Source organism: Ochotona princeps, chromosome 14 (assembly GCF_030435755.1).
Source record: "Ochotona princeps isolate mOchPri1 chromosome 14, mOchPri1.hap1, whole genome shotgun sequence".
Lineage (NCBI taxonomy): Eukaryota > Metazoa > Chordata > Mammalia > Lagomorpha > Ochotonidae > Ochotona > Ochotona princeps.
The window spans coordinates 1304953-1328768 of NC_080845.1; the positions used below are offsets into that span (position 1 = coordinate 1304953).

General features: G+C 64.1%; 1 protein-coding gene across 1 annotated transcript in view; it reads left to right on the plus strand.

Annotated features, from left to right (window-relative positions):
• The window catches only part of SARDH (sarcosine dehydrogenase), a 34083-nt gene extending 12265 nt beyond the window's left edge, over nt 1-21818 (plus strand). Inside the window, exons 11-20 of the mRNA XM_004593450.2 lie at nt 392-475; nt 1733-1846; nt 5930-6068; nt 6985-7098; nt 8700-8847; nt 11267-11360; nt 19287-19449; nt 19812-19980; nt 20288-20423; nt 21686-21818. Coding sequence (XP_004593507.2) covers nt 392-475; nt 1733-1846; nt 5930-6068; nt 6985-7098; nt 8700-8847; nt 11267-11360; nt 19287-19449; nt 19812-19980; nt 20288-20423; nt 21686-21811 — 1287 coding nt within the window. The 3' untranslated portion in view covers nt 21812-21818. The remainder of the gene's footprint in view (nt 1-391; nt 476-1732; nt 1847-5929; nt 6069-6984; nt 7099-8699; nt 8848-11266; nt 11361-19286; nt 19450-19811; nt 19981-20287; nt 20424-21685) is intronic.
• The last annotated feature ends 1998 nt before the right edge of the window (nt 21819-23816 follow it).

The window sequence follows — 23816 nt, forward strand, 5'->3', positions numbered from 1 at the left end:
CTGTCGGGACCCGGTCCTCGGGGACGTGGCCTCCAGGCCTCTAGGACGTTGACCTAGGGGTGGCGTTGCTGGGCTGCCAGGGCAGGCTGGGCGGCGAGGGCAGCCGCTTCCCACAGCTCTGGAGGCCCGGAGGCCACAGGTCAAGTGTGGGGGGAATCGGCCCCCTCTGCCACTCCCCGGGCAGCAGTCCTGGCAGAGCAGGGGCCCACCCTGTGGTTGCAGCCACCCTGGGACTGGAGGCCTCCCCTCATGGCGTAGGGAGGGGGTGGCCTAACCAAGCTCGTTCCACAGACGTGGGAGTCTCGGGCAGCTTGGGCTGGGCCCTAGGCCGCCTGGGGGCCCCGGCTGCCCCCCATGACAGGTGATTGCTTCTCCACCACCCCCATCCCAGGAGCTGCTTGCCCACGGCTGTGTGTTCCAGGAGCGGCATGGCTGGGAGCGGCCAGGCTGGTTTAACCCTGGAGGGCCGGCCCCGGTGAGTGGGCACACGCGTGCGGCCCAGCTGCCCAGCCCCCTTGCCCACCCCTCCCCCGCCCTGCCGGGCTCCGCCTTCCGCAGTCCACACCTGCCCCTCCCCCAGGGTGCAGAAGGCTGCGTTGTATTTTTGTCAGTCCCAACTGTTAGTTTGTGCCAGTGGGCGGTTGGTTAGTAGGCGGGTTTGTGCATCGGCGTGTTCAGTTTATCCACCGAGATTCGCACGTTGTGGCCTCGGAGGCCCTCCCACACCTCCCTGCACCTTGCAGGCCTCGGGCTCTCCTGGGAGAGTGAAGCCAGGCATGCTGGCTGGCTGCGGTGGCTGCAGGGGCATCCAGGAGGCCCCGCCCCTTGTTGGGCTCTCCCAATGCACTCCAAGGCAGCCCTCTCTAATTGCCATGGCAACCCAGGCCCCATGACAGGGTCAGGGCATCAGTGAGGAGCGGACAGCCAGTGTGAGAACACAACCTCGGCTGGGGGGCACGACGGCCTCAAGCCGTGTCCACCCCACCCCCGTGCTGGCCCCTGTGCGCCCAGCCTATCCAGGCTGACCCAGTTTGCCCTTGGGTGCCTCTGCTCCCTAGGGAGGGGGATGGCTCAGGCCCCAAGATGTGCAGGCTGCTCACCCCCACCTGAGACACTGCAGCTGGGGGGCTGCCCACAGTGTGGTCTCAGGAGCTCAGGTGTGCACCTGCCCAGGCAGCAGACACCGAGCAGGATGCTGGGAGGCTCTGTCCTGCCCCAGGGCCTGGGCCCACCTTCGGGCTGGGTGCAGCAGCCTCACCTCGGCTGTCACCTGGAAGCGGGGTAAAGCTCAGGCAGGTGGGCCTGGGGCTTCGTGCTGGTAGTTACGATGGCCGCCAGGCAGAGGCCAGCTCCGGGGCCACGCTGCTGCCCACCTGGCTGCTCCTACGAGGCTCGGCTCAGAGCAGGGCCTGGGTGCTCAGTGACCATGGCCGTAGTACCCGACATCCTCACTGTGACCACTCCTCTCCTCCCGGGCACCCTGGTCAGTGAGCTGCATCCCTGCCTTCCTTGCGCTGCCCTAGCTCTGGCCCCGCGTGCCCTACAGTCCTCCCCACAGTCTCCACCTTGGGTCCCAAACTTCCTGCTTGCTCCCACTCTCAGCCCCAGCTGTGCAGGACGGCTGTGTCATTTGTACATTGTGTGAGTGGCACCTGCCAGAGGGCAGGCAAGGCAGCACTGGCTGGCCCGCCCCACCAGCTTGGTGCTTGCCCCGGGCATCTTGTCCTCCCAGGTACTGGGTTATGACTACTACGGGGCTTACGGGCACCAGACACACGAGGACTCCACCTACGGCAGGCTGCTGCGGCACGAGTACACCTTCGACTTCCCGCCCCATCATGACGTGGTAAGCAGCCAAGCCCACTGCGTTCCCACCCCCACCTTGGCACTCTCTCTTGGAGTTCCTGTCCATCTGTCTGGGGCTCAGGGTGCAGACAGACACCTGCTAGCTTCCTGTCCAGGGTCCCCCTATCTGTGGTTAGGCCCCAGGGCATTGCTCCAGGCAGGCTGGGGGGCACAGGGCCTTCCACCCTGTGCTTCTAGGGGCTTTGCGAAGCCGGCCGGGGCATCCTGCAAGGCCAGGCCATGGTGGGCACAGAGCCCAGGAGGGGCCCTGTGGGGGCAGAGCAGAGTTGCCTGGCAGCTGCAGGAGGTGTCTGTGGGACGGCATGGATAGCTGCTCGTTGCCCCTCCTCTTCAGCAGCTGAAAGCTGAGGCTGCTCCGGGCACGGGCTGCGTACGGTGCCCGGGGGTCACTCCCCGAGTGGATGAGGGACAGTCAGAACCTTGTGTTGGCAGCAAGGTGACTTTGCAGACAGATCCCTGGGGAAGGCACCGCCTTGTGCCCACTTTTGTCCCTCTGCGTCCTCCAAGGCGCGCCCTGTGCAAAGTGTCCCTGCTTCAGCCGAGGGGGCTGTGGGGCCTGAGTCCCCGGCACGGCACTGCAGGTGGCAGAGGTCTTTCTGGCACCTCCACTCCCACCTGTCGCCAGTGCCCATGGAACTCCTGGCCCTTCGAGGAGGTGGCGGTCTGGGGAAGATGCCAGCTGGGCTTGGGCCTCCTCCCGCCCACACGGTATGGCTGAGCCTCACGGTATGCGTGAGGACATGCACGTCTTCCTGGTACTGGCCACTTTCCCAGCCTGGGGAGGCTGTGCTGGGGCTGTCTGCAGGCCTAGCCACATTAGCAAAAGTGCACGACAAAGTGGGGTTCCAGGGAGGACGGTGCCTGGGGCTGTCCTGGGAGGTGCAGGGCTCCCCTGTGTAAGGTTCCTCCCTGGGGCGGGGTGACCACGTCCGAACCACCAGCAGGCTGCGCTGCCTGCCCCGGCCCTGGCCTCAGCACAGGGGTGCCGTGAGCAGGTGGGCCAGGGGAGATGCCATGGCCCCAGCAATGCTGAGCCTGCCGGGCCTATGCTGTTGTGATCTCTCTTTGCAACGAACCCCTGGGGCTGGCACCCCAGCTCTGCAGCTGCTGGCACATTGGAGGCTGAGTGGGAAGTAGGGAGAACAGCAGAGCAAAGAGAAGGCCAGGGAGGGTCCAGGGCAGGGCACTGGGCTTGGGGCTTGGGGCTTGGGCAGCTTCATGGGCCCTGGTCACAGCCTGGGCAGGGCACCCCCAGAGGGAGGGTCCAGGGCAGGGCACTGGGCGTTGGGCTTGGGGCTTGGGCAGCTTCACGGGCCCTGGTCACAGCCTGGGCAGGGCACCCCCAGAGGAAGGGCCCAGGGCAGGGCACTGGGCGTTGGGCTTGGGGCTTGGGCAGCTTCACGGGCCCTGGTCACAGCCTGGGCAGGGCACCCCCAGAGGGAGGGTCCAGGGCAGGGCACTGGGCTTGGGGCTTGGGGCTTGGGCAGCTTCACGGGCCCTGGTCACAGCCTGGGCAGGGCACCCCCAGAGGGCTCAGGGCAGGGTGCTGGGCTTGGGGCTTGGGCAGCCTCACGGGCCCTGGTCACAGCCTGGGCAGGGCACCCCCAGAGGGCTCAGGGCAGGGTGCTGGGCTTGGGGCTTGGGCAGCCTCACGGGCCCTGGTCACAGCCTGGGCAGGGCGTCCTTAGAGGGCTCAGGGCAGGGCACTGGGCTTGGGGCTTGGGGCTTGGGCAGCTTCACGGGCCCTGGTCACAGCCTGGGCAGGGCGTCCTTAGAGGGCGGGCTCACCTGCTGTGCAGCCATTGCAGCGTCCAATACCACATCCAGTTGTAAATGATTTTTGTCCCCTTGGAGGAACTTGGTATCCGTTGGCAGTCCTCGCCCACTGGCATCTCTGGGTCAGGAGGTGCCGGCTGCTCCGATTCCCACTTGGCAGCCCCGGCAGAGGCCTGTGAGGGACTCCCGGTAGCTGCGGTGTGGCCGAGTCTCCCCCTGGGCCCGAGTGCGTGGCCAGCTTCTGATGCGGGCTGTAGTGGGGGCTGGAAGTGCAGCAGCTGGAACTCTGGGCTGCCAGTGTCGCGGGCAGTGGCTTCATTTGCCGAGCCACGGTGCCAGCCAGCAGTGGGTTCTTTTTGGTGCCGGTGGCTGCAAACACCGCAGTTGTCCCGTATGAACCTTGTATCTTGTAACCTGGGTGGACTGTTCTATTCGTCCTAATAGTTTCTAGTGGATTCCTTGGGGATTTCTGCCCAGCAAGCAAAATCCTCTTACCTGCATGCTGGTTTTTTTGTTTGTTTTTTCCTTTCGTGTTTGTTCCCTGGCTAGTCACCACAGCTGGCCTCAGCAGAATGGATGCCCGGCCGGCTCCCTGCCGTCAGGCCACAGCTGCAGGCCTTGGAGCTCGGGACAGGTGGATTTGGGCCAAGCCTTCTGTGCATCCGTTGGATGTGCTGACAGTTGATCCTATTCTCACTTCTTACAGAAGATTCACTCAGTTATTGGAAAGGCAGTTGCTGAGGGAGAGAGAGATTTTCCATCAGCGGGTTTACTCTCCACGTGGCTACAATAATAGCTCAAACTGGACTAAGCAGTCAGGAGGTGGGGGTCACATCCGGGTCTCCCACGTGGGTGCAGGGGTCCCAGGACTTGAGCCGTCCTCCGCTGCTTCTGGCATCAGCAGGAGCTGGAAGGGAAGTGGAGCAGCCGGGACTGGAGCTCACAGGCAGCAGGCTTAGCCCCCTGCCCCCAGAGCCGGCCCCTGTTTGTCCCCTTACTGTGGTGACAGCGTCAGACCCACCTTGTGAGCTGGGGTGAATCTGCCTTGCCGTGTCTTGTGGGGGACCCCTGCCTGCCGTCCCCTGAGAGGTGCTGCCCTGCGGCTTTTGGCCTCACAGTGAACTGGAAAGTGCTTCCGGCTCTTGCAGAGACATCTGGGAGTGCATGGTGTTAATTGAGCTCGCAGTGTTGGCCTGGACCTGAGGTGGAGCAGCTGAGACCTGACGGGCACCCGGGGCCTGGGCCTCTAGACGGCAGTCCCCGTGAGGCCAGGGTGCCAGTCGACAGCTGCCTGCGGGCCCGCCTGGCCTCCCCCTGCTGTGGCCTGGCTCAGGGGGCCTCTCCCCTGCCCCGTCCTGGGGACTCCCGTTGAGTTTTCTCTCTCTTTCCCGTCCGTCCAGCTGAAGTCTTGTCCATCTGCTCACATTCTCCAAGAGTCGATTTAGGGATTTTGCCAATTTTCTCTGTGTTTCCACTGCTCCTTTGTTTCTTTGCTGCTGCCGGCTTGGGGTTTCACGTGGTCCCTCCCCAGTGTCTGGAGTCTGAGGCCACAGTGGCTCAGCAGCATCTGGTGGCACGGGTGGTGTGGGCGCGAGTCCCGCGGGGTTGGGTCTCTGAGGGCCCTACAGTTTCCTGGCGAGCTTTGTCTTCAAGGGCTGGGTTTTTCAGTGCTGGGCTGCTGAACTTCCCGCCCTGTGAGCTTCCCAGCTTTTTTGTTGTTGTTGTTAGTAGTGGAGGATATATTTATTTGAAAGAATGACAGAGGAGAGAGAGAGAGAGAGAGAGAGAGAGAGAGAGAGAATGAATCTTCCATCTGCGGTTCACTTCCCAAGTGGCCACAACAGCCAAAGCTTAGCTGATCCAAAGCCAGGAGCCAGGAGCTTCTTTCAGGTCACCCATGTGGGTGCAGGGTCCCAAGGCTTTGGGCCGTCTTCCGCTGCTTTCCTGAGTCAAGCAGGAAGCTGGATGGGAAGTGGAGCAGCTGGGACGTGAACTGGCGTCTAGTGGGAGGCTGGTGTCACAGGTACCATAGTGTGGGCCTCCCTTGGTCCTTTCCGCCACTGCTGGTGGCGCTGAAGAGTGTCACCTGGCCTCAGCCACTCTGCCCTCCCTGCGCCTTGGCTCGCAGCTTGCCGTGGTCAGTCCCAGAGAGTGACTGTTACCCAGCTGGGAAGGCTGTGGCGTGGATAGACGGGGAGACGGGGCTTGGGCAGCTGTGTGGGGAGGGGGAGGGGGACTCCACGCCCTGCCATTCTCCCCTTTACCCCCACTCTCCGGGACTTTCCAGATCAAGGCCGAGTGCCTGGCCTGCCGCGGGGCCGCCGCCCTCTTCGACATGTCCTACTTCGGGAAGTTTTTCCTGCTGGGGCCGGATGCCAGGAAGGCTGCCGACTGGCTCTTCTCCGCTGACATCAATCGGCCCCCTGGTACGGCCCGGGGCTGGGGCTGGCTCCCCTTAGCACTGGGCAGGCCCACAGTGGGAAGGCCACCATCAGCCCTAGGCCCTGCCCAGCCCTCGGCTGTCACCAAGACCCTGGCCCCAGGACCCTCCTCCTCCTCCTCCTCACTTCCTTTGACTCACCTGATCCAGGTGCGCCACGCTCAGCCACCGGCCCGCCTCTGTTCCACCATCCTGCCCCACACTCACCCACCATCCTGCCCCACTCCCACCCACCATCCTGCCCCACTCCCACCCACCATCCTGCCCCACACTCACCCACCATGCTGCCCCACACTCACCCACCATCCTGCCCCACTCCCACCCACCATCCTGCCCCACTCCCACCCACCATGCTGCCCCACTCTCACCCACCATCCTTCCACGCTCTCCCCCACCCCAGCCTGGCCTGTGCTCTCGGGGTGACCTGGGCGGTCCCATGCTCACCTCCACCCCCCAGTGCTCTTGGGGTGACCTGGGTGGCTCCATGCTGTCTTGCAGTGCAGTCCCGGCCCTAAGCGCCCCTTTCTCATGAGGATGGGGCCATGCCAGGTGGGCACTGCTAAGGCCCTCACATTGACCTGGGGGTGCAGGGTCCCAGGTGAGGGCCACACAGGCCCCCAGGCTGGGATCTCACAGTGTGTTGTTTGAAGGCAGGGGGACCACTGGGCCAGGGCTAGGAGCCCCAGAGGGACTCAGGGCGGGGCTGGGGTGGCCCTGTCAGAACATTTTAAGCAGCACACAGCATGCCTGCCTGTAGGGGACCACCAAGGGGTGACCTGCCCATTACTGCCCTGTTCGGGTCCCCAACAGGCATCGCTGAGCCAGGGACCCCTTTGAGGTCACCTCCCGTTGGGGCTTCCAGCCTGGGCTTTGCCCTCCCACACTGCCCTGTCTCCCCCCAGGCTCCACCGTGTACACCTGCATGCTGAACAAACATGGTGGCACTGAGAGCGATCTCACCGTCAGCTGCCTGGCCCCAGAGGCCACGGCCTCCCCACTGGCCCCCGCCTTCGAAGGTAAGAGATGCCACCAGGACAGGGCACACCACCCTGGGGACTGGTGGTAGCTGCTGGCAGGGTGACGGCTGCAGTGCCACAGGCTGCACCATCGGCTGCACTGTCAGCTAAGTGCAGGCCGAGTCCTCCCATGGCTGGCAGTGCCAGCAGGCAGTGATTTGGTGATTCTGGCTACGGTGGCTGGAATGCCCCACTGTGGGTGTGCCTGGCTCACCTGCCCAGGTTGGGACAGCCGGGGTCAGGCTGTGCTTTCCACTCACACGGGTTGGCAGAGCTGTGGTCTCACCTTCCACGGGCCGGCTGGAGCCCGCCTGGCCCCATACCCTCCCAGCGCCGGAGCGCACGGCTGCTGTTCCTCATGCCACTGAGCCAGGGGCTGTCTCCTGGAGCTCGCACTCCTGCTCCTGACCCTTGGCTCACACTAGGGCAGGGCCATCCCTGGTCCTGTGCCCTGCCCTGGGAGGAAGGCAGGTGGCAGGTGCCAGCTGGCAGGTCTCCAGGAAGGGGTCTCAGCTTGAGATCTTGGGCCAGTCAGGCTCTGGGTGCATCAGCGTGGCCCAGTCAGGATCCCGGGGAGTGGAAGGGAAGGAGGGAGGGCAGGATGAGACGCGAGGATGGTGGTTTCCATGCACCTGCTCTGTCAGGCGCTGGGAGGAAGCCCACGTGTGTCTGGGAGGCAGGAGGTGGGTTGGAAGAGCAGCCAGTGGGGCCAGGGGTGGGAGCAGAGGTGTGTGGGGGCACCATGAGGGGCGGGGACAGCAGTGGGTGGGGGCCTGTTGGAGAGTGAGAGGGGCGGGGACAGCAGTGGGGTGGGAGCAGAGGTGTGTCAGGGGGAGCCATGAGGGGCGGGGACAACAGTGGGGGCACGAGGTTGTCCCAGTTCTCTGAGGTCCTGTGAGGGGACCCGGGGTCGCAGCTGGAAGGGACTCCCTGGCCAGTGGGTGGGGCTGCAGTCAGGTGTGTGAGATCAGCCTGCGGTGGACTGACCTCTGGCCTTGGGCCCTGGCACTCTAAGCAGTCAACCAGAGATGGCTGCCTGGAGGAGGAGGGTCCACCCCGCTGCCTGCCCAGGGACCCCGTGGCCTTGGTGATTTGGGCCAGCCCAGGAGAGGCTGGGGGTGCTGCAGGTGGGTGGGATGCCAGCAAGCTCACACGTACGGGCATGTGTGTGACAGTGCATGTGTGTATGTGTGCCTGCATACACCCTGAGCATCCCAGGAGAGGGTGGGGAGCTGCGGGGCCAACGAGGGGGCTTCTTGGTGGGTGCTGGGAAAGCATGGGCTGTCTTGAGGGCCGGGGTACAGAAACAGGGAGACTGGGTCTTTGGGCGGCTCGAGTGAGGGCAGTGAGAAAGGAAGAGCAGCCGTCCAGGGTCTCCTGGCAGGTGGCGGCAGCAGCGGAGCGGCTCGTCCGGGACAGTCGGATGCTGAGGAAGCCTGCAGGCAGCACAGGCCACTGGTTAGGCTCTGTCCCATCCATGCCCTGGTGCCCGGATGAGTGGCCGGGCTTCTTACAGAGTTCTTGCAATGAAGGCCGTTTTTCTTCTTGCCCAGGAGGCCCTGGAGCTCTGGGCTGAGTCAGGTGCGTCTGTTCTGTTCCAGGGCACGGCTACTACCTGGCCGTGGGTGGAGCTGTGGCCCAGCACAACTGGTCCCACATCACCACTGTGCTTCAAGACCGCCAGTTTCGTTGCCAGCTGCTCGACAGCTCCGAGGACCTGGGCCTGATCAGTATCCAGGGCCCAGCCAGGTGAGCAGCCCTCAGGACAGACCATTCTGGTGGAAGACATAGCAGATGCAAATGTCCTGGGGCAGGGCCAGGCCTGGTATGGGAAGGGAAGCCTCAGAGCTGTGTCCTGTGGTTCCTGGGTCACGTGGCTATATCCCATGGTTCCTGGGTCACATGGCTGCATCCCATGGTTCCTGGGTCATGTGGCTATATCCCGAGGTTCCTGGGTCACATGGATGTGGCCCCAACTTGGCTGTTCCCAAGGCCTCAGCTAGAGTGGTTTTAAGGAAGAGGGGTACATGTGTTCGGGGCAGGAGACAGTGAGGAGCAGCAGCCAAGGGGAGGGGTGCCGGCCCTCAGGCCATCCTCGGGACCCTGCCTGTTCGGTGCCCGGCTGGGTTGGCACCTCTGCTCTGAAGGAGCCCGACCCCACGTGTCCCCCAGGAGAAGGGAAGGGGGGCTCCCTGGCCTTCCGTGTGGGGAAGGTGGGGAGCAGGGCCAGGCAGGCAGAGGAAGGTGCCGCCCCAGGGGACAGGGCCCCGCTGCCACCTCGCTAGCGTCTGCCTGCCATGTGAACCGTGTGATGGAAGCTTCCTGCACGTTGCCTCACGGGGGTGCCCTGTGTGGCTGCATTTGTAATTGAAAACATTGTTATTAAATGTATTCACTTCTTTGAAAGGCAGAGTGACAGAGGGGGAAACACACAGGGTGGGGAGACAGCCAGCTTGCTTGAGCTGGTTCACTCGCTGCTTCACTCAGCAGACACCTGCCACAGCTAGGGTGGGCAAGGCCAGGGGTCGAGCTCTCGAGCTCGCCTCCCACGGCGGTGACCGGGATCCTGCTTCTTGAGCTGTAAGCTGCACGAGCTAGATCTGAATGGAGCCAGGACTTGGACCCAAGCCTACAGATCGGGATGTGGGCATTGCACAGAACAGCTTAAGCTGCTGCCCGTGAGTGTTCCATGGCAGCGGGCTTGAAGCCACACAGCCTGGCATGACCAACACAGCATACGTCCTGGAAATGGGTGTCCCACTCCACCACACCATCCTCACCTGCACAGCCTCATGAGGCAGGACCCGCTCTACAGGACGCCATGGGGTGAGGCAGAGCCCTCCCGCCTCCTGCTCTTCCCATGGGCGGGACAGCTTCTGGCTGCCCAGCGGGGACCCAGTGGACTGGGGCCTGCCTGTCCTCTCTTGGTGGCCTGGGTCAGAGCCCTCAAATCCTTGACCCCAGGCTCACCCCTCACGAGGAGGACTCTGGGGCTCCTTCCCAGGGCCTCCCCTTGGTGTGCAGAGAGCAGGTGCACAGGCCGCTGCATGCTCTCCAGGGGCTGTGTGCGTGGGTGCCGGGGGTTACATAAGGCTCTTGGCAGGCTGCCTGGCGCCAAGCACCAAGGCGATGTGGGTGGCAGCTCCTGGCATGGAGGGGGTGGGGACGGGTTGGCAGCCCTTCTGAGCCATGGCCGCCTGGCATCCGCTGGGACCCCGCATGGCAGAAGTGGGGGGCTGTCTTCCGCTGCCGTGCCAGACATGACAGGATTAGGGAGGGGCTCCTGGTTCAGGAGCGGAGAGAGGAGGATGCGTCTCCTAGGAGAGCTACCCTTGCAGGATGGTCTGGACCCCTAAGCCCGAGGCTCGGTCAGTCTGGGAGGGCTTCCTAGAGGAGAGAGCTGCTGAGCCAAGAGCTCAGGGGTGACTAAGAGCAGGGGCACAGGGTGAGGATGTGGGGGTACAGGGTCGGGGGTCCTGGAGGAAAGAGCAGGTGTGCTGGGGCTGCGAGCTTCCTCGGGCACTGTGGTCGGCCTAGCTTCATCTCGGGTCACTCAGCAAGGGTGGGGGCCAGACTCTGCTGGGCACCGTGGAGGTGCCCTGACCTCACAGGCAGCTGCATGAATGACACATGTGGCCTTGTCTGCTCAGCACTGTCGTCGGGGGCAGAGGGTGTCTTGTGCTGGGAACAGCCCGGACCCTGAAGCTGGCCAGCCCTTGGGCAACTGGCATCCACTGGGAAGGCTGTTGAGGTGCAGAGCCAGGCCCTGCCACCCCCTGAGGCAAGCACCAGCCCCTAGACCCACTTAAGACTGGTTGGGTGTGAGGCCGGGTGGGGCATGCCCAGGAGAGGAGGGGTTCTGGGCTGGGGGCGTCCGGGAGCCGCTCCTGCCCTGTGTGGGGCATGTCTCCAGCACAGCGGCCCCCGGGGCAGTGACTCACACTGGCTGGTGGTGACCACATCGAGGCTCTTGGCTAGCTTCTGCCTCAGTTTACCCCTCTGGGGAGCAAAGACCCTAGGGAGCTTGTCCCAGATCTGCCAGTCCCTCGTGCCGTCTCACAGATACACAATGCCTGATGGTCCCGTGGCCTGGGCTCCCACCGTGCCTCCCACCCCACCCTGGCGCCTGGTCCAGGCCCCCCACCCACCCCAGTGCTGTCTCCCACAGCCGGGCCATCCTGCAGGAGGTGCTGGACGCAGATCTGAGCCATGAAGCCTTTCCCTTCTCCACCCACAAGCTGGTGAGAGCTGCCGGGCACCTGGTAAGTAGCAGTGACCACTGCCCTGGGGCATGGAAAGGGGTTCATGCTGCCTGGCTCTGGCGCCAAGTAGCCTCAGGGAGGTCCTTTTACCCTGGCAGAGGCCCTGCCCGCAGGTTGCTGGGGGCTCTGAGGGGCAGGGGCCCTGTTGTAAACATTTCTTGTCCTCCGCCTCCAGCCCGGCACATGCTGGCAATGCTGCCCCTTGAAGGCCTGCCCCTCTTCCCTGGGTGGGGTACCAGCCTCTGTAAATGACAGGGCCATGGGCAGCCTCAGCCCCACCCCTGCCCACTCGCTAAGAGCCAGCCAACCCCCATGGACCGCCTCTGGCCTATATCCCTGCCAGTCCCAGGAAGTGGGGGCTGTGAATGGAGCTGACCAGGGCTTCATCCCAGCCGGCTCCTGCACGGGGCTGTGTCTGGCCAGGGACCCAGTGCTGGTCCAGCTCCATCCAGCGTGTCCCTCTCCTGGGCCTGTTGGAAACAAAGCTTCCATGGTGATATCCACCCTCCCTGTTGCCGTACCCAGGGCTCCCGGGGTGACCCATCTGCCTGTTACAGGGGCTCAGCTCCAACATAGCCAGCACTGGGGTCAAGGGGCGGTGCTGTGCATCCCGGCAGGCATTCAGACACATCCTGTCCCTGTGGGCAGGTGGCCCAGGTGGGGGGTACACGCAGTGGAGCCTGACAGCAGGACCTGGCAGTGTGGCCCCTGATCCCTGTGGTCGGGTTACCAGAGAGGTGAGGGTTGGTGGCCTGGGGACATGGGGCCAGGGTTCCCAAGAGGGGGTGGGGCCGTATGGGCACCAGCTCGCTGCCCCTCCCCATCCCGGCTCCAGGGGTCATGGAGGCTGCTGTGGGATGCTGGGAGCAGTCCCGTGCTGAGGGCTGGGGGAGGAATCTGTGGTTTGTTCGCAAATAAACAACACAAGGATGACTGTGGTGGGAGAGAGCAGCCAGAGGGGTTTAAAGGCAGCGGGCACCCCACTCGCTCTCCCCCGCCAGGGCAGGAAGCACGCTGCACCTCCGTCTCGCTGGCTTGCTGCCTCCTTGAAGCAGGAAAGCCGCCTGATGGGACCAGAGAGGGTGGTGATCCTGGGAGTGCTGCACAGCCAGGTCCCAGGTGCCCTGGGCCAGCCCACCCCCACTACAGGTGCTGCACCTGCAGGCTGGACATCCCCAGCCTCACCAAGTGGGCAGCCCAGGGGAAGAAGAGTTCTGTGTGCCTGGCTCTGATGCCTTGGGGCATGACCTTTGACTTCCCTGAACCTTCCAGCCCTAAACCTGGGGTCACCCCATGCGGCAGGAAGCTCCCTCCTGGAGCCAGCATGTGTGGACACGAGGGTGACACACACAGGCACTCCAGACCTGTCCCCAGCCCTGCCAGGCCCCATGCCTTTCCCTGCGTGTTCCCATGGGTGGCATCTCACAGCAGTCAGTGCCATCAAGTTGCCCTCTGGGTCGCCTGTTCCTGCCATTCCAGTTTCTGAGCCTGAGTGTCTGGGGGCTGGGCGGGGCTGGGAGGGTCAGGACTGGGCTGGGCAGGCCTGGGAGGGGCTGGGGGACTGGGAGGGGCTGGGCAGGATTGGGCGGAGCTGGGAGGGGCTGGGCTGGGTGGAGCAGGGCTGGGCTGGGCAGGGCTGGGAGGAGCTGGGCAGGGCTGGGAGGAGCTGGGTGGGGCTGGGAGGAGCTGGTCAGGCCAGGCCAGGGCTGGACAGGGCAGAGCTGGGAGGGGCTGGGCGGGGCTGGGTAGGGCTGGGCAGGGCTGGGCAGGGCTGGGCAGGGCTGGGCAGGGCTGGGCTGGGAGGGGCTGGGCATGTGCTCTTTCTGTCCTCTGGTCTTTTCTGTACCCTTCTGCATGCCTGGTGTAACCCAGCCCTCTGCTGGGTGGGAGAACTCAGCCGGTTCCTGCATGGAGAAGTCAGGGGCAGTGGGGAACACTTAACCTCTGGGGCACAGGGGGAGAGGCAGCAAGCTGATGAGGGGCTGGGGGTACAGGTCACACTCGGACACAGGGTGGACTCCTGGTGTTCGTGTGGGCTGCCCTGCCCTGTTTCCATACTGGCCACCCCTGTTGGCCATCTTGGACTCGGGGGCAGAGTCCAGCAGGCCCACCCTGTTGAATCTCAGGGTGTGTTCTCAGAGCTGGTTGCCCCGCCTGGCTCTACAGTTACTTCTGGATGTGCTGGCTAGGCCCCCAGCGTGACAGGTACCAGATTGGGGCTGTGGCTGGACCGCATGACCCCTCCCCTCCAGCAGCCCACCACCCAATGAGGTTGGGGCGCAACCTACAACCGTGTGTAGGGACCCAATAGCAGCCACACGTCCCAGCGGTCTGCCGTGCTGGGAGGATCCCGCTCCCCACAAAGTGTGGTGCAGCTGGGATCCTGTAGGACAAGGTCCTGCTCTGGGGATCACTTCACACTGAGCAGAGGAACAGTCAAGGCTTGGCTTCTGTTTTGTGACTTTTGCCCCCGGGGTTACCCTCCACCTCCCCCAACCTCTACCCCAGGCAGCGCTGGCTAGCAGCACTAGGTCTCACCAGGCCTCCCCGGCGGGGGCAGGTGGGGGCCCCTGGGTGGGGGAGGGCTGGGAGTGAGGCCCCTGCGGGTGCCCCCTAAGACCAGAAGGCTAGCCAGCGTCTAGGCTCCTTCCTGGGCTGACCCACATGTCTGTCCAGGCCCTGGACTCCCTCCTGCAGCCAGACAGTACTTCACATCCTCCCACCCCACATGGGTGTCCTTGGCTGGTTTTACAAACGTGCAGCCGGTGTACCCCTCCCTGTGGAACGGGAGCCTGGATGGGGGGCAGGCAACCATGTACAGGAGATGGGCCAAATTCCAACCGGCCGACCAGCTGAGGGAACAGAATGTACATGCCTGCACCAGAGGCAGTGGTGGGATGCTAGGGCCGGGAGCCAAGTGCTACAGACCTGGCCTGGGCCAGGACCCCGGCCCCAGCCTGATGACCCCGCCACAGGGAAACGCGTGGTCAGCTGTGTCTGGGGGTCAGCTGTGTCCAGCAGAGTATAATTGCTCCCAGAGACACTTGGCTGTGCCCCAGCATCCCTGGAGCAAAAGCGGCCGTGAGAGGCGTCACTGTCCGCTCTGCAGCCAGCACACCAGCTGTCCATGCTGCTCCCTGAATACTTGCCTTGAGGCCAGCAAGGCTTGGCGGTGGGGCAGTGGGGGCCCTCCCAGCACGTCCCCCGGAGCTCAGCTGTGAGCCAGACGCGGTGTTCTGGGTGCCCTGGCCCAGAGCAGGCCCTTTTTGGCAAAGTGATAGGCACTGGGCTAGGAACAAGGTGATAACTTGATTTTCTTGTGAGAATTAACTTCGGCTCGGTGGGAAGCTGTTCCTGCTCCTGACAGTGAGTGGTCCTTCCTGTGGTACCCTGGGTGGGCTCTGGCCACACAGGGCCATGGGGACAGAGCACCCTGGCTGAAAGTGCACCTGCACCATGGGTGGCAGCCCATGCCTAGAAGCTGTGTCAGTGCACTGAGACCAGGAGCTGGTTCCGTGACAGCCAGACCAGACGGGCAGGCTGTCGGCACTGGGGCCAGGGCCTTGAGGTCAGCCAGGCTGGGCACCAGCAAGGCTCGATGCTGGGGGACCGGGGCCTGGGCTCTGGCATCCCCCCATGCCTCTGGGACATCCAGGTCCATTTTCCCAGGGTCCTCTCTGCACACCACTGCCACAGTCTGTGTATGCACACGGCTCTCACTAGCTGCCTGAGGTCCTGGGGACCAGAGACGGGGAGGCTGGAAAGAGGAGCTCCCCGCCACCCCCTGTGTGGTCTGGGGCTGACCTGACCTTCTTGCAGGCTGGGAGGCAGGTGCTGGGCACAGGCCAGCTCCTAAGAACCCGTCTGAGCCTCAGAGAGGTGCAGGTGTGGCTGGAGCATGTCACACTTATTTCCTGTTCATCCTTGGACGATGAGTTTCCTGTCACTACCCCACGTCACCAGCCACCACCAACACTGACATCAGCCCGTCACCACCCCAAGGCCACCATCCACATTGCCATGCCTGTCATCACCACCATCATCACCATGGCTACCACCATCATCACACCACTGCTCCAGTACCATCATCACCAGCCTCAGCCACCCTCATTCCCCTCCCCTGCTGGCTTTTGACCCCACCAGTGGGGAGAGAGTGGGCACTGCTGTGTGCAGAATCAGGGAGCTTGTGAAATGGGGCCATTTCACTTCTGCCCACTTTTTTCCTTTCCCTGTGGGCCGGGCCCCAAGCCGTGCCAGAAAGCTGCACCTGCTCTCGTCCGTCCTGTGCTCCTGAACCCCTGGAATCCGCACATCCTCAAGGGGGGTACTCTCCTGGTACCCCCAGGCTCCTGCTTCTTCAGGGGTGGCTGTGTGCATTGGGTGTTGTTGGAAACTCGTAACACTGCCATGCCCTGACATGGTCTGGAAGGACTGGGCCGTTGCCCCTGTGTGGTGCAGCACACCGGGGTTGCCCCTGTGTGGTGCGTACCCAGATGAGGACACTGCGCTGGCACCGTGCGCCCAGAGCACCCCCCAGGGCCCCCTCGGCGTATGCCGGAGCTGGCTCGCAGCAGCTCGCAGCAGCTCGCAGCAGCTGAGAGCTAAATTTGTAGGAAAACTCATGAGCCGGTTGTTAAATCGTGGGTGGCTTGGAAACGGCCGTGGTGGGACTGTTCACACCATGGAAACCAGCAGCTCCTTCCAAGCGACCCCGGACTGCCCAGGAGCTCCCACTCTTGGTGCCGGAGGGTAACTTGGCTTCCCTGAGCCCCAGCTGCCTGCCACCTCCTGCTGAGCAGATGCCCCTGCCCACATCATGTAGGGTCCTGTGGCTTCCCAGGAACCTGTGGTCATCCTGGCTTTGTGGGGGTGCAGGTGAGACATTGGAGACTCGAACTTAGCCCTGCTGGGTTTGCCAGCCCCAAACCCATGTTTGCGCCTGGGGGTGTCCAACACCCGATTGTCCTACGTCTGCTGTGGGTGCTGGGACCCAGTGGGAGGTGGCAAATGGGTGTTAGTGGCGGTGGGTGGCCTGATGTTGCCCTGTTTTCCTACTTCTCTCTAGGCAAGTGACATCATAGCTGACATGAGTACCCACCGTGCACACAGCCCCAGGCTGGGGTCAGCAGGCACTTTCTGGGCTCTGATAGATAAGCCTTGGCGCTGTCCAGGGCTCAGAGCAGCCTCCTGTGCTTGCTGCCCTCCCTGATGGCTGCCATCCTCAAGGTCTGAGCGAGGCAGGGGACACACAGGCGACAGGCGCCCCACTGGAGGCTCGACGCCCAGAGCTGTCCCAGAGAAGTGGGTCCTCGGGCCGACTCTGAGTGACGTCCACCCAAGAATGGGGCGGTGGTTGGGCCCAGCCCCTCCCAAGGCGCTCTCTGCTGCCACTGTCCTCTGCAGCCCCGGAGGAAGTGACCGCAAGCTGTGGCTGCTGTGACTCCATCCCTGTACGGAGCCAGCCCTGGGTTCCCAAGCCCTTGGCCCCTGCAGGGCCGGGCGGCTGTGGCAGGGGCCCAGGCTCGGTGGTTGTTTACAGAGCTATATTTGGCTGCTGATGGCAGGGTGCCTGGCTCCAGGGGGCTGCTCCCACTCTCAGGAGCCTCCCCTCCTGCCCAAGTGCCAAGCACCCCACTTCCCACTGGGAGGCAGCGTTAGCCCAGAGCGCTGCTCCAGCTCCGCCACAGCCCTGCCGTGTCCCTCCCTGCCTGACCATCCTCCCTCCCCAAGTGACCCTGCCCGGCCAAGTGTGGTTTGACTCAAAATTGCCACTTGGATCCCCAAGCCAATGTGTGTCTTTGGGAGCTGATCACGGGCAGAGCAGTCGGCTTTGCTAGAGGCTGGCCCTGACACGGTGTGCTGGGATCTGCGGCTTGAGGTCTGAGCTGTGACCTCACTCCGCTGGTTCACGCCCCAAACTCCCCCGGTAGCCGGGGCGAGCAGATCTGAAGCCAGGAGCTTCTCCTGGCCTCCCAAGGTTTTCCCAGGCCATAGGCAGGGAGCTGTATCAGTGGTGGGACAGGAACCGACACCCATGCAGGATGCCAGCAGCGCCGGTGGGTTAGCTTACTGTGGCAGCCCCTGAGGAATTGATGAGGAAAAGCCGGGGCAAGAGTCAGTGACATCAGGGCGCTCACACTGCCACGAGACGCATTTCCAGAACCTTCTCCACTGGGCACTGCCCATGGAGTAGCTCCCCGTTGTCTCCTCCTGCTCGTGGTCTACCTCCCTGGGGCCTCATGGGAGTGGGTTTCTACCCGATCTGTCCAGGGTCCACCCAGGGGAGTCCAAATGTCCTTCCTCATACACTGGCGGCTTTGTTGTCGTCATTTTTAAGACATTTGTTTGAAATAGAGAGAGCGCCCCTCTGCTGGTTCACTCCCCATGGGTATGCGATGGTCAGGGCCACCTAAGGATAGGGCCAGGAGCTCCACGTGGGCATCAGAGCCATCACCTGCCTTCTCCCAGGATGCTGACGGGAAACTGGCTTGGAAGCATCCGGGACCCCTGGTATGGGGATGCGTGTCCCAGTGGTGGCTTAACCTGTGGTGCCACACACTGTTCCCACCAGCTCTGCCTGCCCCTGGGGTACCTGACCAGGGATCTTTTGTTCTGCACCCGCATGGGCCAGGCCTGCCCAGGGGCATCCTGGAGACCCGTGGGTGCTGGATGGCTCATCACACCTCCCCCATGGCTGCCCAGGCGCCGCTGTCAGGGGGCCACTCGTGCTAATCTGTAGGGAAGATCTTCATGGTTTCACAAAGACAGCAGCTCTGAGCCTCAGGCTGCTCCTTGGGCTGCCTAAAATTAGAACCTGGTTGACAAGGTGATTTCTGTCAGGGGGCCTGCAGCAGGCACAGGGGACAGGCGGGTGTGAGCCGTCCATTTTCTGTGTCAATTCTGTTTCCTGAGAAGTGCTGAGGAAATGGCAACCCGAACCCAGCCCCTGGCGGCCGCGTGACGGATGGGTTGGGTTTGCAGAGCGGGACTTGGCCAGCCGGAAGCTGTGTGGAGCCGGCCAGTCTGCTGGGCGCGGGAGTCCCCCTCCCCCACGCTGGGCCCCCCAGGGTCTGGGCACTTGCTGGGCTCCTGCTGCCTCGCCGTGGGGGTGTGGAGGTAGGGGTGCCTGACCCGCACCCTGACTAAGCGTGTGAAGGAGTCTGCTCCCGCCCCGTGCCAGCTTGCCAGCCCTGTGCACAGGTGGGCAGTCACCGCGCGTCTTACCTGGTCAGGTACTGGCAGCCAGGGCAGTAGTTGGGGGCAGGGGTCCTGCAGCGGGGTCTGCTGGTCCAGCAAGGCCCTGGCCAGCCCCTGGAAGGCACGCGCTGATCCCAGTTGGCCTGTGCAAGACCTGCCTCCTGGGCATAGAGGTCATGTCCATCTGCAGACCCCAGCACCTGCCAGGGCAGCCCGAGTGCTCCTCACCCTCAAGTGTAGCCAGGGCAATGGCCCTCAACCCCCCATGCTCCCTAGAAAACCACAGCTCAGGGGGGAAACTTAGGTGAGACTCAGAAGTGGGCTTATCTGAGCCCATTTCACAGACGAGGATAACTGAGGCCAAAGGAGGCCCAGGAGCTTTCCCACAGTCACTGCCGTGTCCCAGCTCCCAGGAACTGTGCCTGAGTTCCTGGCAGGCATCTTTAGGGTCAGGTGGGCCCCCTGGGGCAGAGGAGAGGTGGGGTCTCCTCAGAGCTGTAAGACGCAGGATCTCTGGGGTGCCATGAGCATCCAGCACGGAGAGTGCTCCTGCTGCAGCCCCAGCCCCCCTCTGTGGTCACCTGTGATGGACAGCGAGCCGCCCTCTCCCCCCCTCCCCAGAGCTTGTCACAGCGCCTCACCCGAGGTGACCCAGGCCAGCAGGGGCAGGGAGAATCCCCACAATGGTGGCCCGGCGCCATCCACTGACCCCAGCTTTGTGTCCTGCAGGTCCGAGCCATACGGCTGTCCTTCGTGGGGGAGCTGGGCTGGGAGCTGCACGTGCCCCAGGCCTCCTGTGTGCCAGTGTACCGGGCAGTGATGGCAGCGGGAGCCAAGCACGGCCTGGTCAACGCTGGCTACCGTGCCATCGACTCCCTGAGTGCCGAGAAAGGTGAGGGGCTCCCAGAAGCTGTGGTGCCCACGGGTGTGAGTCCCTCCCCAGTGCCCGCCAGTCGCTGTGGCCCCTGCACTGGGGCCAGGGACATGGGGCGGCCGGGGGCGGGGGTCTTGAGTGCCTTGGCTTCCCTGGCGCTCCAGTGACGTCAGGCTGGGAAAGCAGCTGCCACTTTGGCACAAGCCCACCTTGGCAGCCCCCTGGCATGGTGCTGAGTGGTCAGCCCATTCTCACGGCTTTCCCAGGGGAACTTTCTGGAGCCATCGTGGAGCAGCTCTGGGGTGCTTGGGGGCAGGGATCTGGGGCTGGGCATCACCCACGGTGTCTCCTGATTCTGATGCCAGCCTCCCACCCCTCAGGCTACCGGCACTGGCATGCAGACCTGCGGCCAGACGACAGCCCCCTGGAAGCCGGCCTGGCCTTCACCTGCAAGCTGCGGTCGGCTGTGCCGTTCCTGGGACGCGAGGCCCTGCAGGCGCAGCGGGCCAACGGCCTACACCGCCGCCTGGTGTGCTTCACGCTGGAGGAGTGAGTGGCCACTGCCCGCCGCGGCTCCCAGGCTCAGCCCACCCCCACAGGCCAGCACCCTCTCCTGGGAGACTGAGCCAGGGGTGGGCAGAGCTGTCAGGTAGCCCCAGGCTAGGGGGGATGTCCGCTCCCTGCCCCCATGACCCTGTGATGAGTGAGAGGCCCGACCGGGGCCACCACTCCAGTCTACCAACTGGGACCCCAGAAGCTGAAGGCCAAGGGGACGCAGCAGGCCAACGCTGCCCGGCAGGGACAATCCCACTGCAGGCCCTGTGTCTCAGCTGGCCCTGCTATGCCCTCCTTGCAGGAAGGTGCCCCTGTTTGGCCTGGAGGCCATCTGGAGAAGTGGCCAGGTGGTGGGCCACATCCGCAGGGCTGATTTCGGCTTCGCCCTTGACAAGAGCATCGCCTATGGCTACATCCGCGAGCCCAGTGGCGGCCCCGTGAGTCCAGTGCGCCAGCCCTGCCCTGGGAACCATGGCTCCTCCCCACCCCCCGAGGCACCTGCCCAGGGACCTGGCCTGTCCCCAGCCCCCTTACCCAGAGTCCTCAGCCCAGAGAGCAGCTCAGTGTTCACCCACAGGCCCAGGCTGTAGGAGGCTGGAGTAGACCGGAGCAGGCAAGCTCCCATGTGCTGTCCCCGGGCACCCCTGCTTGGCGGCAGGGCAAAGGCTCTGGGCTGCTCCCACCACACTAAGGAATCTGAGGGAGGTGGCTGACCCCCAGCCCCAGCCCCTCACACAGAACCCCTGGCTTAGCTCCAGAACCTTCCAGTCTGAGCCCGAGCAGACTTGGGGCTCCCGGGCTGCAGTTCACAGACTCAGGAGTGGTCGGGGAGGTGCTGCAGCGAGCCAGCTGAGGGACTGAGGGACAGGCCGTCGCAGCTGCGACCCAGGCCTTGGGGAGGGTGGCAGGTGGTGGCCGGAGCCCCGCAGGGGGCTGCGAGGCAGGGAGGTGGGGTCTTGCCCTTTACCTTCTGCTTGCTCTGTGGTCTGTCACCTTCACCAGTGGCTTGTCTGTCTGAACTTGGGCTTCCTGGTTTATAAGATGCAGACAGACCCCACTCCACAGTGACCTTCCAGGGACGTTTCTCCTCCAGTGAAGCCCCTGCCAGGCCAGCAGAGAGCTCCTGAGGTTGGGGGGTGGGGACCGTGGCTCCATGGAGACCAGGACTGGCCCAGTGACCCTGAGTGACCCGAGCTCTGGGTCTGAGCCACAGCCCACAGCTGAGTCGCTGGCCACCGCTAGGCTGAGGGTGGGCTGGAGGCCCTAACACCTGCCCCTCCTTCCAGCCCCCCAGCTCAGGCTGGCCTCAAGCAGTCAGGCACGGGATGGGGGTGAGTGCCCTGTGCCGAAGCAGGGAAGGCCACTGTGGGAGAAACCCAGGCTCCTCTGCTCCAGCCCTGCGCTGGCCCCGAGCTAGGGATGCAGTCCACGCCTGTGTTCCCAGGGATCGAGGCTGGCTGGGGACGTAGGTGTGTGGCCCCAAGGGAGGGGCTACATTGACTGCCCAGACTTGGGCTTGTTACTGAGTCTGTGGGCATGTGGGACATGGGGTGGGCTTCCAGGGGGCATGAGGGAGCAAGCTTGGGCTGCAGGGTCGGCTTGTCCACAGAGGGGAGACAGGGCTAGGACACCCCAGGAAGGCAGGTGCGCAGGCCCAGCTCCTAGCTGGTGATGAGCCCTGCCATTGTCCCTGTTCTAGGTCTCGCTGGACTTTGTCAAGAGCGGGGACTATGCTCTGGAGAGGATGGGGGTCACCTACACTGCCCATGCCCACCTGAAGTCGCCCTTCGACCCTGACAACAAGCGGGTGAAAGGGGTCTACTGAGGCCCCCCTGTGTCCCCTGGAACCCTGAGGACCCCCTGTGCCCTGGCTTCTGGACACATCTGGGCTCTCAGCGCCTGTGCTGGGGCGGCCCCACGAGAACCTGGCACCTGGGTGTACCAGATACCTTGGGGTGCACGTGGGGCTCCTGCCCCAGCTGGTCTTACCATCCTGGGCTCCCCAGCACACACCTGCACCCATGCTGGCTCTGCCCACAGCCTCTTCCTGACAGGGTCCAGTAAAATGTGTGGGGCGAGAGTGGGCTGGCAGGCTTCTGTGATTTCCAGCATGGCTATGTGGCCCTGGGCTGCCCTGGGCACTAGCTAGAGGGCTGGGGGTTGAGGGAGAGGCGGGATGGTGGGGGAGGGAAGGCCAGGATGGGGAGGGGGAGAGGCGGGATGAGTTGGCCCCAAACGCCTCTGGCTCACGATGGGGGTGGGATTGGCTGGTGCCCAAGGTCAGGGCTGCCCTGCCAGGTGGTTCCTGCCTCAGCTCCACGTGGTTTTGTGCTCCCTGATCTGCAGCCTGCAACGGCCGGGAGCCCTCCCCGGTTCCTGCCTCAGTTTCCCCCAGAGCTCCCCCACCTCAGACCTCATTGCTGGAAGCTGCCTGGCAGTGCCCCCCACTCTGTCTGCTGTGGACCAGGCCACGCTCCTGCCTGTGGGAGGCAGAGGCAATCCTGGTTGCACCCCAGTCCCGCCACCCTAGCTGCCCCTCCCCCACCTCTAGAGGGGTACACATCGCTGTTCCCCTCCCCAGGCCTGCTCCCCCTCTCTCTAGAGTGCTCCCTGGCTCAGGTCAGGAGTCCATGACCTTGAGGGACTGACGAATCGAGCCTTCCCCGCCAAAGGTCAGCCTGTTCTTTGGGGTGTAGACGGTCGGGTGTGGTCTAGACCGATGCACAGCCTGGGAAGGACATGTCCAGCTTACACGGGGCCTTGAGCAGCCACTCTGGCCCCCTGAGTCTAGGCTGGGGCCTCGGGCTGGAGAGCGTTCCCACAACTCGGGCCAGAGGCGCACCTGTGGCCCTGCTGCTCGCAGGCCAGCCTGGCTCCCAGATGGCCGGCCCGCCTCCCGCTGGCCCCAGCTGCAGTTTGGCCCCAGGCCCCTGGCTTGGCAGGGACAGCATTCATCTCGTGCTGGTCCTTGGGGGAGAATGAGGCAGTCCATGTCCAGGTCTCCACCCTACACGTTCCTCACAGCTGTGGCTGGGCAGCCTCCTCCCTCCGGAAGGGCATCCCTGGGTCATGGGTGCAGGAACGGCTCTCCCCCATCTCCGTGTGAGCCACCTGCTCCACTGGGAAAGGCCCTAGCCGACCAGGCGGCCCCTTCCCTGTCGTCTGGGATCCTGAACAGGCCCTCCTTAGCGTTCCCCTAGGGACTCGAACTTGGGGCTCTGAGGATGAGGAGAGGGAAGTGGGAGTCACATCCCGCCCTGAGGCGGAGCCCTCAATGCTGGCCGGGAACCTAGAAAGTGCTGTGCCGGGGATGGCAGAGGTGCAGCCCATGGGGCCGGGCCTGCGTGACTCCCGGTTACAGCTGGTTGCAACTGGGCGTGCCGAGTGGGTCCTTCCTGCTCACATGGGGGCTGTCGGAGGCAGTGGCGTCTGGGGTCTCGGTGGCTCAGGACGAGGCCAGCATACAGTGCTGCCCGCCCTCCTGTGGGCGGTGGAAGGATCCCCTGCCAGGACAAGGTGCCCTCTCTCTGTGACTGACTGTGACAGGGTGCTGGAGCCACGCCCTCCCCGTGTCCCCAGGCAGCTCTGGCTGTCAGAGCGCTCAGCAGAAGGGTGGCCGGAGCAGTAGTCAGCAGTGAGCCCGCCGTGTGCCAAGGGCCTGGGGTGGTCCCTTCCTGCCACTGGATCAGGCAGTGTCTGGGGGCCACAAGCCTCAGCCACCAACTGGCAAAGGGTTGGGGGCATGGCACTGGAGCTGCCCATGGCAGAACTCCCTAAGCATCCCCAGGTCCCTCACCCCGACCACTTTTCCCTGTCACTCCCAATCCCAT